At 44.9% G+C, this 15345-nt stretch overlaps 1 protein-coding gene across 1 annotated transcript; it reads right to left on the reverse strand.

The window, feature by feature from the left end:
* Nucleotides 1-868: 868 nt before the first annotated feature.
* Nucleotides 869-15284, reverse strand: rnf103 (ring finger protein 103). Its single transcript, XM_083915214.1, has 7 exons — nt 14526-15284; nt 12462-12610; nt 10871-10986; nt 9972-10394; nt 9065-9197; nt 7373-7459; nt 869-6892 (listed from the first exon to the last, which is right to left on the reverse strand). The coding sequence occupies exons 1-7, from the start codon at nt 14749-14751 to the stop codon at nt 5930-5932; spliced, it is 2097 nt and encodes a 698-aa protein (XP_083771340.1). The 5' UTR covers nt 14752-15284; the 3' UTR covers nt 869-5929.
* Nucleotides 15285-15345: the final 61 nt, after the last annotated feature.

Here is a 15345-nt window from a genome sequence, read left to right on the forward strand (position 1 = left end):
TTCTGTTGTACTGAAGCAGATTATTATAGCCAAATAATAATGTGTGTTGAATACCATTATTCTTAAACCAACAAACTGTAATAAAATGGGACAACCTTTTCTAACTTGACTAAAGCTCTTTGTATATGTAGAGTAGCATGCTGGGATTTTTCTTCTTTGTTTTTGGCTGCCCTATTTTGGCAGAAGGGTACATTTTTATCTTTTCTTCACCCTAGATTTATATTTCAATTAATCCGTACTTTATGTCATGGATAGCGATATAATGTAAGCTCAGTATCTTAACGTTGCTAACGTAAAGTTCTAATTGTAGGCCTTTCACACTGAGAGCTCAACCAGGGTTGAACTAGGGCTAGATGGAAAGGGATAACCCACAGTGGCTGACTCTTCTTCGTGCCCCAGGTCAGGAGGTGGGTTGGACAATGGTCCAAAATTTGTCATGACAAGGGATAAACCCATTTAACTGGCTTGGTTTGAATTGACAAAAACAGGCTTCAACACTGGTCACTTAACCCTGGTCATTAGTGTAAGAGGGGGAAATACAACATTATGGACATGGATGTTAATGGCCTGTTCTTCTATGATCAGCTCATTAGCATCTTCTATAAACTGCTCTGGCAGCAGCTTTTTGTTCAGGTCAATACAACTAAATTAAGTGAATTCAATTGAGAGAGACATAGATGCTCAGCAACAACAATTCTAATACATATATAATACACTGGAATCCACTTCTAAAATATCTTTTGGTTTAGGAAAACCTCAAAATGACCTCTTCAATGGTCTTCCACAGGCCCGTACCACCCTCAGTGATGAAAACACAAAGCTTTTTTAAACCCTTTTATTTTGGATAAGTGTTACCGCTCTACATAGGTTTCTTTTCTTGTCCTTCACACACCGAAAGAGGACAGGAGCTGAAAGATTACGGTTAAGCACCCTCAAAAGTTGATAAATTACAATTAGTTTTGGAGATTTTAAATCAGGATTTGTTTTAAACAATGCAGGGTAAAGTAACAGACATAATGAGATCATTAGCCAAGTATGTGTGAGTTTCAAAGATGAACTGTAACCCAAACCTCAGGCAATACAATACAGAGGATATGCTTTCCGGAGATATCTGCATTTGTGGCTGCAGCAGCACAACTACTATAATAACGGTATATACGGGGGTCATATGTTCCCTTTTCCCCCAAAGATGCTGAAAAATTTAATTCAGCATTTTGTTAGGGTTAGGGTCTACATAGGACTATTTACGGTGGAATTCGACACTGACTGTGGAAAAATATCAGACCAGGGAACATAGGACCCTTTCTGTGAAAAGCAGGGAACTTCAGGCCCTTTTCTTAAAAAAGGGTCCGATGTTCCCCGGTCACATACAAAGCAGGGAACATGGAACCCATGAAACATAGGTACGCTCCCAAAATGTACCATTATTATTTTTGATAAATTTACACAACACATTAAAGTTTAAATGTCAGCAGCACATAGAAGTGAGAGCCACTCACGGGCAGGTTTCTTTTCTTGAGACATTTAGTTTTAAAACTAACCATTTAGTCACTGTGGGTTTGTCTCTATTCTATTGTGTACTGCTGAACATCCATGTGGGGCCTGATCGAGACAATGCCACAACACACCAAGCCAGTTTCGCTCAGAATAAAAGGGACTGATGGTATGTCAATAGTGGTAAAGTGGTATAAATCCCCAACACTTCCTCCTATTTATGGTGAATAATAAATAATATGCCTGGTTAATGCTTTTATGATGTAATGTGTGATTGCATTCTACTAGTACACATACCAAAATAATACAAGTAACATTTTCTCTGAAGTAGTTGGCTTAAAATTTCTGTTATTAATGGCTAGCATTTGCTAAGGCTAGCTATATTTATATTTACAATATATGAAATTGCTTAACTGGCATTTCAAAAGCATTGCATACATCCCAAAAACAAAACAGATAACAAAAAGAAAACATACATTTCTTTAATTTGCTTAATCAGACAGACTGGCTATGGTGACTTGGCTAACGTTAGCCACGTTTGCTAAGGCTAGCGCCAATAATGACCTTCGGGGGTTCGCAATATGCCGCTGTCCTTAACAGCATCCAGTGATCAGCTTATGCCTCTGTACCATAGTGGCATACCATCAGCCACTTTTCAGTCTTGGCATCACTCCATCATGCTGCCCATGAGCAAGGCATCTGACTTGCAGTGAATGAGCCTGACTGCAGCTCAGCTCAGGTCATCCCTATGTTTCCTGGTCGCATAAGCCTATGTCTTCGCTGATTTAATTCAGCATTTTGTTAGGGTAATGGTTTGGGGGTAGGGTTAGGGTCTACATAGGCCTATTTGCCGTGGAATTCGGCACTGAAAAAATGACAGACCCAGGAACATAGGACCCTTTCTGTGAAAGCGGGGAACATCTGGCCCTTTTTTTAAAAAAAGAGTCCCATGTTCCCCGATCAAATACAAAGCGGGGGAATATAGGACCCGGGCAACATAGGTGCGCCCCTGCTCAGCTCCTGACAGTCCAAATAAAAGCATGCACACTGAGTAAAGTCTCTCTTTCCACTTTTTGTTCCCCAACTGCCCTGAAGTGTAGTCGAGCAATGACAGGGGTTCATGTTAAGAAAGACACCTTCAGACATAACACCCACTATGCTCGGTTCATATCAGGTTGTCTCACTAACACGTGTCCACCTATGGTAAAGACAATAACAGTCTACATGACATGCGCTGGGTCCATGTACTCTTACCTCCCAGAGAGAGAAATAAATACAACAATCCATTTGAACTGATTAAAGTTAGCACAGCTGTACTGTAGAGTGAACTGGGGAACCTTTTAGACCAATTCATTAAAAAAGAAAAACATTGATTAAATTAAAGCGGTGTCACTGCAGCTGCATTCATTGATGAGCACACGTGACATCCTATGAAGTTGATATGGTGAAGATGTTTCCAGGTACAGCAGACACAGAGCTACACGTCATCCCATTGGAGTGGTGTTTGTGTCAGCATGACAAAGTTATATATCATATATTCACTCTCCATCTGTCTCTTAAGCTGTACGATTCTTTATTTTGTCCACCAGATAGTCTGTCTGCTGTAGCGTAAAGTGGGTTCATCAGAGCTCTGTCACTGACACTACTGCTGGAAAAGGTAGTGATGAGAGCAGAGTTTAAATTAATAGGAGCTGAAAGAGGCTAAAATGCTCAGTCAAAACGGAGGCAACTTCAGATTTATAATTCTCTGTGGGTTAGTCAATATGGGCGACACTTTTTACATTACACAGAGCAATAGAAAGTATAGAATCGTGCAGCTTTAAGTGTTTTTAGCTGGTTTGATGTAGCCAGCCTGAAAGCAGCTATGACCGCAGCCACATGCAGAGACCTAAGGTCACTCATCTCTGAAGTGTTTTATATTATGTTACTTTTAAAATACGAAGATATTTCTGTGTGCCTTAAACCTTCCTGATGACATGTCTTTAAATCTTCAAACTCACCAGTGTTGACATTGTTTAGTGTGTTGGTAACTCCATGCTGACCATAGGCTATATAATAAAGATGGACTTAGCTTCTAGGCCTGACGGGGAGCCAATGGTATATCGCTTAGACCTGTATTCTTCCTAATGTCCAGCAGGGGGCGACTCCAATGATTGCAAAAATAAGTCAATGTGTATAGAAGTCAGTGAGAAAATAAGCCTACTTCTCACTTGATTTATTACCTCAGTAACGCTTTCCTAATGTGTTTATAGTCTGAATCACTACTTTCAAATCTTCTTCAACACAGCGTGATGTTCATTTAGAGTAAGATAGACCATAAAACAAGGTATTTTTTAGGATGGGGCTATCTTGTGTTTGACAGGTCGCTGTGCTAGCAACTGTGCGCATTAATGAAGTGACAAGACTTTGAAAGGGTCAAAGTCCAAAGACCTTTACACAGACAACATCCAAAAACAAGTTCACAGCTATTTTAAAGTTACTATTAACATTTTTGTCACCTAAAAATGTCTTTCTTCAGTATTTGGTTGCACCTTGCTAATTAAGCTTTAGCTAGCTAACAAACGTTAGCTAGCTAGTGCTAGTGTAGGCTGGACCTTAAAGGAACTGGCTCTGTGTCACTGCAGCGTGGTCAGTACATGCAGATGAGCGGCGGAAGCACCCAGAGCCTCACCCTCACCTGCTTATAATAGCCTGCTGAAAACCCATCTTTAGCATTTAGCTTAATGTAGCATCATTGAAACGGCACCGGCTTTGCCCTCGGCCCCGCCCCCTCGTCCAAATATGGTCACGTTCAGTTTAAAAATACCAAGACGGCGACAGTTAAAATGCCAAAGGTTTCGAAACGAGAGCAAACAAACAACCAAACCAATGTGACGTCACAGAAGCTATGTCCAACTCTTTTAAACGGTCTTTAGTTTTAAAGATGTTGCAGACAAAGGAAGCTGCATCAGACTTGGGTTGGCAGAGGCTGCACTAGACAAACTTCCGCTACTCTTCAACCAACTCGCACATCAAAAGACTAATGCCACTGAGGCAAGTAATGCCAGTGAGGCAGTCTGTACTGGGTTAGAATGAGGGCAGGCTGTCCCCAGTACGGCAGCTCTGCATCCGCTTAGTAGGAGCCCCATCTTTTTAGATGAATAAAAACCAAGCGGATCAGTGTGTATGTGAGCAGTCTCTAAAGTCAGGGATGTTGATGCTTCATCGTACATCTGCATCACATCAATGAGAGTGCCTGTTTAAGGACCCTCTGTGCTTTAGTGCACATCCAATCAGTTCTTGGGCTTTAATATAGGTTTTGGAAGTACCTGTATAAGACTCCGAACACGTTACTACATACCTCACATGACTCTGTGGTTAGGTACTCTATCCACACTATGAGCACCAAGCTTAATTCGCTGCATTTTTCTAAAGTACTGCATTTTTACACGCACCAGAGAGGCAAACTGTGAGATATGACGGTAGAAGGTAGAAACTATTGGTAGTAGTGGGCCAAGAAACTTGTTTTAAAGGGGTAGTTTGGGTATTTTGAAGTGTGGCTGTATGAGGTACTTGTTAATAGTGTAACCTACAGATGTTAGTCAGAATAACGCCAGATGTTACGAAGTTCTACGGGTGGGAAAATGTAGTCTCAAAGGAAAGGACTGTCTGACGATAAAGTACAGCAGTGAAAATATTCTAAATGCATTTACTCATCACATTTTTCAGTTGAGCCTTTTTAAAAAGGCCAAAATATGTCACAGAGGACTGTCACTGCCACCGACTATGGATAAGTACCTCATATAACCCCACTTCCAAAAATCTGAATTCTCTCTTAAAGCACATTCCTCTGGATAATCAAAAGAAATATTCAGTCGTGTAAAGATTAAGACCGTGAGGAGTTGTCATGTCAATAACTTCAGAACCAGGTGGATGAGTGTGATATCTCACACCCCATTCATTCATAAATACATTGAATTACTGTATATTGTTGTGCTGAGCGATACATCTTTCCTGTGTTGACCGATGAGAGTGTTCAGTAGAGAAGACTATCCATCTAATTACGATACAAACAGAGAGCAGGGAGGAGTCATGATACAGGACGGACGTGTGTTTTCCATGCAGTCTTGATAAGCTGAAATCACAAATCTCACTCTGATGATTCCTGGGGGGAACACACTCTGGTAGGTGAAGAAAGCAAAACCAGAAATATGTTTTTATTGCACTACGAAGTTTGCTGTGACTTGACCAATGGTTACTGTGTGCATCAGTGTCCTCTCTATACAGAAACCTTTCATCGTCTCATCTGTCTGCCATACGGCCTACTGCCTTCAACAGTGACACGAGCAGCAGCAGCCCCGATCACACCCACAATGACAATGTTTCCTCCTCAGTGAGCTGTGGTGCTATCAGACACAGTCTCAATGCCCAGTGAGGACGCATGAAGACGTGTCCATCAGTCCTGAAGAGTGCTTTCAGTGGAGCTGCACGGTGCAGCGGCGGCAGCAGCAGCTGCTCTCTGCTGCTTCTTCTTGTAGCTTGGCCAGCGACACACCGGGCAACAGTGTCGGCCTGCTGCCAGCCACACCACGATGCACTGCTGGTGAAAGGCGTGGCCGCAGGGCAGACCCATCAGCAGCTCCTCGCTCACAAAGTTCTCCAGACACACCACGCACTCCGAACACTGCAGCACGTCACGGGGCCACGCCGACCAATCGCAGCGCTGATGGTTAGAGATGCCTTCGGGCGTCCTCTCGGCTGACGGTGAGCTTGCCTCCCTGTGACGACAGCAGAAGGACGAAGCAGCACAGGCACACTGACAGCTCCTGCTGGGGTCCATGTTGTTGCTGTCCTGACTGCCCGCTGACCTGCTGTGTGGAGGTGTGCTGGGACCCATCTGCTCCCTGCTCTCTGTGTCTGAATGTGAACTGTCTGTCTCTTCATCCAGCTCTCCACCTGAGCCCTCCGCCCCGTCCGGACCCACAGCTCTAAACCTCCAAGTGGGCAAGGCTTGGATATAGTCCATGTTTACTAACGGGTGAAGCCAGAGATCGGGGAAAGCCAAACGCTCTAGTAAAAAGTTGGGGTCAACCTCCCAGTCTGAGTAGTCGGATGGGACCTGCTGCAGCGACGCGATTGGGTGGAGCAGATAGGAAGTGTACCAGTCCCACAGACTGGCCAGCCACTCCAGGTTGGTGGTGCTGTCCTCTTGGCTCCCGATGCCACAGCGGCGTTTCTTCTCAAAGTAGTCGACGAGCAGGCCATGGGCCAGGTAGGTGGACAGGAAGAGAGCCGGATGGGATGAGTAGAAGGTCCAGTCAGCACGCACCAGGCTGGCCAAGGTGGTGGTGTCGGCATAACGAAGCAGCTTAAGACTATAACCATACAGAGTGTCCAGATAGGGCAGCTGGAGGAGAGCCTGGAAGAGTGACCAATCAATGATTAGTGTTCAGTTATCTGATTACAGTGCTCTTAGCCACAGTGGTTATTCTATCAAATTCTCAACAACAAAAAAGTGTTTCAGAATAAATCAAGTATTAATACTTTGTTTCCTAATTTTGATCTACGCTGTATATCACCACCACAGGAACTAGTGCCTGGACGTGTATATATACGCCACCTGGTATATCAGCGGGATAATGTGAAACCCTTGGCAATAATGTGCATCGCGTCACTCGTGTGCACGCATGATAGAAACCAAACCTGGCCCAAATCAAAAACCTGCTCCACCACAGGGAACCTTTAGTCTATGTTCAGGGTTTATTTACCCATTTTTCTGGAGCAGGCTCATGCTGTGACAATGCCATGAAGAGAGGCAGCTGTTGAAGATAACTCAACACAAGAAGAATTTGTGGATGAGGTCAGCTGTGAGAAGCGTGTGGTGTGGATCATTTCCTACCAGAATAGGAAGCCAGGACACCAGCAGGATGGAGTTGTAGGTTCCAAGTGTTCGGATCAGAACTACAAATCTTTTCACTGTTGCTCCCTGTCCGTGAAAATGAATACATGTTAAAAAATGAACTGGACAATAAATACACCACTGACTTTATCCCTCTATTTTCTAAAGAGAAACACAGTCAAGTTTATTGAGTTAGTAAAATTTATTTTAAATAAAATGTTACTTAAAGTGTAATTCCGGCGCAAAATCATTCCATGGTCTTTTTCGACAATTACATACATCAAATAATCCATCGAGACAGTTTTTTTCATGTATGAACTATTAACGGTGAAATCCAGTAGAGTCGCTAACAGTCAGATGTGGCTAACACTGATTAGCTCGGGGCAGTATGGTGAAGGCATTCAAACGTCTTTTTTAACCACTAATACTGCTGAAAATAATAGCAAACCTCTGCAGCAGCATGAGAAGAGTCCCTACACAGAAAACAAAGCACCAATGGGCTCCTTCCTTTGGGATTGACTTTGATAATCGACTTGAATGGACTTTACTATGAGAGGAGCTGGTACAGGTGCCAGTAGGTTAGTCTAGGTTACACTTTTAATAAACTCTGGGTTCACCAACTACGTTGTTGGTGCTTTGTTTTCTGTGTGTGGACTCTTCTCATGCTGCTGCAGAGGTGCAGTGTATCCAGAGTTATTAGGATCCATTTGAAGCCTGTCCTATCCAACAGGAACATTAGTCTATGAAAGCTGCCTGAAGTGAAGCTCAACATGTCGTTAGCACAATTCTGAAGTGTGCTTAAATGAACCCTGTTCGATTTAATTGCAGCTTGCTTCACATCAGCCAGACGGCAGCACTCACACTCAATACTGGACAAACCGCATTTATCAAAAACAACAACGGGCCCTTCACTTTAAAAACAGATGAGTTACAGGTGTTTGGTAACATCCGTCGAGAAGTCATAAGATGCTCTTTTTTCACCTCACTCTGACTCTAAAGAAACAAAGCACACTCATTTTGTCAGTTGGACCTCAACTGGGAGAGCCCTGTGTCACCGTGCTCATCTCATCTCATCTCATCTTCACCTGCTTCGCGGGGGCAGCAGCTTTAGCATGGGACCCCAAACTTTCCTTTCCCGGGCCACATTAACCAGCTCTAACTGGGGGATCCTGAGGCGTTCCCAGGCCAGTGTGGAGATATAATCTCTCCACCTGGTCCTTGGTCTTCCCCGAGGCCTCCTCCCGGCTGGACGTGCCTGGAACACCTCCCTAGGGAGGCGCCCAGGGTTCATCCTTACTAGATGATCCTGAACCACCTCAACTGGCTCCTTTCAACGCAAAGGAGCAGTGGCTCTACATCCTCACGGATGGCTGAACTTCTCACCCTCTCTCTAAGGGAGACTCCAGCCACCGTGTTGGCTTCTCCAAAGCTGGCTAACAGGATCATGGCCTGGTAGCCAGGTAGCCTGTATCTGCTAACAATGGCTCTCATCAAACAGCAACACATTGTTTGGGTCTGCCGCAAGCCTCTCAGTGAATATGTTATGCTGGTTGTGCAAAAGACATAAAGAATGCTCATGTGGATTAAATATGTAAGCTGACACGACCTGACGGAATACCGCAAAACTCTTCTTGAGAACTTGAATGAACACTTTTTTTTACCACTGTGTCTGATGTAAAAACAGGAAGTGACCTGTGTGATGAAGAGGTCCATCCAGGCCAGCAGGTTGATCAGGACCAGACTGAGGACAAACATGTCATTGACCTCCGGCTGGACCGAACGCAGGAACGTATCCATGGCAGCCAAGGACAGGAACTCCCCAGGACTACAGTCACCAGAGAGGAGGAGAGAAGAGTGGAGTGGAGGAGAGGTAGAGAGGTGGAGGAAAGAAGGAGTGAGTGGTGGAGAGGTGGAGGAAAGAAGGAGTGGTCGGGTAGAGAGGTGGAGGAAAGAAGGAAAGGTCGAGAAGAGGTGGAGGAAAGAGGGAGTGAGTGGAGGAGAGGTGGAGGAAAGAAGGGGTTAGTGGAGGAGAGGTGGATAGGTGGAGGAAAGAAGGGGTGAGTGGAGGAGAGATTGGGGAAAGAAGGTGTGAGTGGAGGAGAGGTGGAGGAAAGAAGGGGTGAGTGGAGGAGAGGTAGAGAGGTGGAGGAAAGAAGTAGTGAGTTGAGGAGAGGTGGAGGAAATAAGGAGTGAGTGAAAGAGAAGTAAAGACATGGAGGAGAGAAGGAAAGATAGAGAGGTGGAGGAAAGAAGGAGTGAGTGGAGGAGAGGTAGAGAGATGGAGGAAAGAAGGAGTGAGTGGAGCAGAGGTAGAGGGGTGGAGGAAAGGAGTGAGTGGAGGAGAGGTAGAGGGGTGGAGGACAGAAGGAGTGAGTGGAGGAGAGGTAGAGAGGTGGAGGAAAGAAGGAGTGAGTGGATGAGAGATAGAGAGGTGGAGGACAGAAGGAGTGAGTGGAGGAGAGGTAGAGAGGTGGAGGAAAGAAGGAGTGAATAGAGGAGACAAAGAAAGGTGGAGGAGAGAAAAGTTGAGTGGAGAGGGAAGACATTGTTTTTGTTGTATAAGCAATAACCCAAAATAATGTCTGTGTTCAATCATCACCTGTTGCCATAGCGATAAATGCCCTCAGGCATCTTGAGGATGTAGGCGGGGCTCTGCGTCACATCGATCTCTGATAGGCTGCTGCGGTTGTCCCAGTGACGGACGTCCACGAAGATGAACTCGATCCTGCCGGTGAACTTGACGGACAGCGAGGAGAAGAAGGCCGGTGGCTGGGCCAGGCGGGCGAACAGAAACATCTTCACCGGGTGGGCCGGGTCAGGGCGCCACTCCTCCACCAGCTGCTCAGAGTGACGCAGCGTCTTGATCCGATGAGCCACGTGTGAGGTCATCCATCGGAAGATGTGTTCAGTTTCGATACGCCGGCCGTTGTATTCTTTGAGCATGACCTTACCCTTTGATGCTGAAGTCTGAGGGACAGACATGATGAGCGTGGAGCGCTGCCAGCCTCGCTTGATACACGACCTGGAGGCCCAGAGAGAACCACACACCATGACAGGGAACACTTTCAAGAGAAACATCTTTTCTTTTTTCCAGACTGGACAACTATGTTTAAAGCAATTATTTTCTTTCTGGCATGTCTCACAGCGCTTCCCTCTAGAGGTGCAACCTCTTCCCCCTGCCTGACCTTCGACGCTCCCTACTCCCCTGACACGTGCACTGAGAGAAATGCTGCTTTCGAGTGCAACGGGAAGTCTGAATTTTCGGACCTCCAACTAGGCAAAGTGCACTGGAATGCCTGTCAAAGAGAAACCTTCTACTATCGAATTCAAGGGAGATAGAGTTACCTGAATTCACTAGCCTTTGAATTTTGCCTCCTGCTCAAAAACCTTATTGGCTACTAAAAAAAACAAACAGAAGAAATCTAATTTCCCTTCTAGGACAATTGGTCCAGATGCTTGTTCTGCTGAATGAGCAACAGAGCATACTCTTATTCCCACCTGTAGTCGTTAGAGCAGTTGAAGGTTCCCGTTCTGATCCCAAACTGAGAAACTTTCTGCACCATCTTCCCCCAGTTGGACTGACTGAGCAAAGCTTCCCGGTCCTGGGCAATGACCTGCAGGTACACACAGGGACAAGACAGGCTCAGAGAGCTGAAACACATCGGTTATAGTCTGCTTTATTTTTACCATTCATGCTCACGTTCAGCTGCAGGATCATCCGGTCTTCGTGGAAGACAGTTTCATGTCACAGGTCATACACCATGGCAAGATTGAGCACAGCAACAAGACACAAGGTAGTTCTACTGCATCAGCAAAGTTTTCCAAACACAGATTTCAAAGCAGACTGGGGTTTCAAAATGTGCTGTTCAAGCTCTTTTGAAGAAGACCAAAGAAACGGGCATGGTTGAGGATCGTAGACTAGGTGATCGGCCAAGGAAACTTAGTGAAGCAGATGAAAGACACATCAAGCTTATTTCCCTTAAGCTTATGTCCAGCAGTGCCATCAGCTCAGAACAGGCAGAAACCAGTGGGACCCAGGTCCACCCATCTACTGTCCTGAGGAGTCTGGACAGAAACCAGTGGGACCCAGGTCCACCCATCTACTGTCCTGAGGAGTCTGGACAGAAACCAGTGGGACCCAGGTCCACCCATCTACTGTCCTGAGGAGTCTGGACAGAAGTGGTCTTCATGGAAGAGCTGTGGCCAAAAAGCCAAACCGCCGACATGGAAACAAGGCCAAGCGACTCAACTATGCAAGAAAACATAGGAACTGGGGAACAGAAAAATGGCAGCAGAGTCTCTTGACTGATGGCTGAAGCAGAAGGCAGTTTTTTGCTGAAGGGCTGGAGAGCGGAATAATAATGAGTGTCTGCAGGAAACAGTGAAGCATGGTGGAGGTTAAGGTGAGTTTTGGGATGAATTTCTGCAAATGGAGTTGGAGATCTGGTCAGGATTAATGGTGTTCTTAATGAGAAATACAGCAGATACTTATCCATCATGTAACACCCTCAGGGAGGCGTGTGACTGGCCCAAAATGTATTCTGCAGCAGGACGAGCCCAAACAGTTAGCCACTGTCATTAAGAACTATCTTCAGCGTAGAAGAAGAAGAAGAAGAAGAAGAAGAAGAAGAAGAAGAAGAAGAAGAAGAAGAAGAAGAAGAAGAAGAAGAAGAAGAAGAAGAAGAAGAAGAAGAAGAAGAAGAAGAAGAAGAAGAAGAAGAAGAAGAAGAAGAAGAAGAAGAAGAAGTCCTGATAAAGTGATGGTGTGGTCCCACAGAGCCCTGATCGCAACATCATCCAGTCTGTCTGGGATCACATGAAGAGAAAGAAGGATAGGGGAAGCCTACATCCACAGAAGATCTGGGGTTAGTTAGGTCTCCCTGATAGGGACAAGCGGTTGAAGATGGATGGATGGATGACTGAAGGAAAGAAGATGTCATGCATTTTTTCTTCCGACCTTTCTCAAGAACCAATTTATGAAAGAAAATGAGATATTTGAGATATTTGGTGAATGGGGCCCGTCATCAGGTCCACTTAATCATGCAAATCTATGGTACTGTTTTAATATACTGTTATCGAGTGCTGTTACCTGAACCAACCATATCCCATCTTTAGTGTCCTCCACTAACTCGTAGAAGTGCATCTCTCCACTGAAGTGTGTCGTGCTGCCATCCCCTGCCTCCGTCTGCTCCTTCTCCTTCTTGATGGCGGAGTACAGCTCCCCCTGCATCAGCTCTCCTGTGTGGGACAAAAGAGCGGTGATTGGAAAAGCCCCGAGACGACGTATCGAAACAAACGTTGGCATCATTTGTGTATCTCTACCCACACTGGATTTATAAGGACAAATACATATATACATATGTGTATTTGAATGTTTCTGCATACCGGGGTCCATAAACAGTGTTGAATTGCATGGGTTGTGTCTGATTGTAAAGACTGTGTGATGGTGCCAGTCCCCATAGAAGCCTTTTCATTATTTTGAAACTTAACAACCACAAAGTACAGACCTGGAGCCTTCAGAGGATGGATGGCTGCCCTAGGTACTGTACTGACAAAGGCCTGGTATTAAATTTAGCACCAAATCTGTGTAATAAATGGCATCAACCTAAGAACAGCTGCAACAACTTATGAGATCAAACTGGAGATCAAAATCAGGGAACAAAGTATTAATTCTTGATTGATGCTGAAATGTTGTTATTTTTTTATCATTGAGAATTTAATAGAATCTACCGCTGCTGTACTAGCACACTAACACTTTCAGATCCTCCCAGTTATTGTCGTTAATCTGCACCTGGTGAGATTTTACTTCATAGTTGGACACACCCTATTTATCTGCAGCTCTCCTGGTTACTTTACAAGATAGCGAGCTGCTCTAAGGAGACTGAAACCCTGAGACAGCAGGTTGTCCAGATGAAGGCCAAAGGGATGACCCTCTCAGCCATCAGAGAGAGGTTGGGCGTTCACAGTCTGTGATTTCAAGAAGATTGAAACTTTACAAAGACACAGATTAATTTAAGTCCCTAAAAAAGGCCGGTCGTCCAAGTAAAACAAGTGCACCAGAGGACAGGATTATGAGATTATTATTATTATTAAGACTCTCAATGGGGAATCAGTTCAACACTGCAGCTGGGGTTGGTCTGCAGTTCAGTGCAGGACAGGACAAGGATCTGTCTCTGCACACAGTGTCTCATGGTTTAAGACTTTTTGTACTGAAAGCCCACTCTGCAGTGACCAAACCTCTCATCAGCAGAAAGAATAAAAAGGCTACACTTGCCTTTGCTGAGGAGCAAAATAAAGGTTTTTGTTGAAGTGCCTTGGTTATTTTAAAAACATGGTAGTACAGCAGTGGTAGAGACACAGCTGATATTCTGTCAAATTATGAACAATAACAAAATAACAGCATTTAAGAATAAATCAAGAATTAATACTCATTATCAAAATGTTCTAAGATCTCACCAGGCACCTAACAAAACACAATGTGTATTACAGTTTTGTGTTGTTTTTAATTAGAAAACCTAGACAGTGGCGAGCTGCATCTCAAATCAATCTTCATGTTGCAGCTTTCAGATGATGACCCGTGTGTTATTATCTCCTGTTTAACCTGCTGTCTGAACACCCCCGCTGTTGAATAACACAAACCAGGGGCGGCCGGAGCAGGCACCCCATGTAAAGAGGCTGAAGGTCCTCAAGGCAGCAGCCGCGGGTTCCACTCTGACCTGCGGCCCTTTGAGGCGAGCTTTATATATATATATATATATATATATATATATATATATATATATCCACAGCGACCCTTTACTGGATCAGTTTGAGACACCTGCTTTATTATATATAAATATATATATATATATATATATATATATATATATATATATATATATATATATAATAAAGCAGGAGTAAAGGGTCGCTGTGGCTGCAGGTTTTCATTCCAACCAAGCAAGAACACACCTGACTGGACTTACTCCACCAACTGAACTGTCTTCACACAGTTGATGTGTTGGATCAGGTGTGTTCTTGCTTGGTTGGAATGAAAACCTGCAGCCACAGCGGCCCTTTACTGGATCAGTTTGACACACCTGTTTAAATATTGGCTTGAAAACTGCCAAAAATAACCTTTAAAATAAACAAATAAGACAAAGTGAAGCTTTACCGGATTTCTCCACCAGCTCGCTGACATCCTTCTTCTCGGCCAGTCCGGAGTAGCCCAGCCCCCGACACTCCAGGATGGTCTTGAGCTTCTTATAACTGAGAGTAACCGGATCCACCAGCTGCGTGGCGAACATACCGGTCTCATACCAAACCACCGCCTCGAAGAGCCTCGCGAGCGTGAACAGAACTATGAAATACAGGAGCAAGAAGAAGAGCTTCAGCCACATCTTTCCGCTGGACGAGAGCGCAGCTGGGGGTCTCTGTCACAGGCGGGGCCGCGCACCCATCCACGGCAGAGCGTTAACGCTAAATACGGAGAGTTATAGATGACAGTCAGGCCTCCATCGTTCGGTCACTGGTTCTCACTCCTGAGCCCCGCTGACGCTGACAGCTAGCTCTGTAGCTCAGCCTCGGGTAGGCCTCGGGATCGACCAAAACAAACAGGCGTCAGGCCAGGCTCCGGTGTCCGCTGGACGCGCGGCAGTGTCCCGGGGACTGTCGGTAAAGCGGCCCGGGTGAAACCGCAGCTACGCTCCAGATGTTCACTCCATTACGACGGGACGGGGCCAGTTGTTCCCTACGTTACACCAGGACGGGTATGACGGATCTTATTTTGCTCTGATCAGCTGATGTTCGCACAAGAGCGACGTCACATCCGGCGCCACCTCATACATGTAAACAAGCTACAAAATAAAAGACCTACCACGAGTTAAATCCGGGTATAACCGTGGAGGGTTTTTAATACATAACTATTACGTGGTTAAAGCTTTAAAATATTTTTTTAAAATGATATTATGTAAATTAAAGTTGAATATGTAGAA

This window comes from Echiichthys vipera (genome assembly GCF_963691815.1).
Source record: "Echiichthys vipera genome assembly, chromosome: 6".
In the NCBI taxonomy this organism is placed as follows: Eukaryota; Metazoa; Chordata; class Actinopteri; order Perciformes; family Trachinidae; genus Echiichthys; species Echiichthys vipera.

Excerpts from the sequence above, each read along its gene's own strand:
- rnf103 (XM_083915214.1), bottom strand. The coding sequence starts at position 14,751 with ATGTGGCTGAAGCTCTTCTTCTTGCTCCTGTATTTCATAGTTCTGTTC. Across the intron at positions 12,611-14,525 it reads CGAGCTGGTGGAGAAATCCG|GAGAGCTGATGCAGGGGGAG; the intron begins GTAAAGCTTCAC and ends TGTCCCACACAG. Across the intron at positions 10,395-10,870 it reads AACTGCTCTAACGACTACAG|GTCGTGTATCAAGCGAGGCT; the intron begins GTGGGAATAAGA and ends CTGGGCCTCCAG.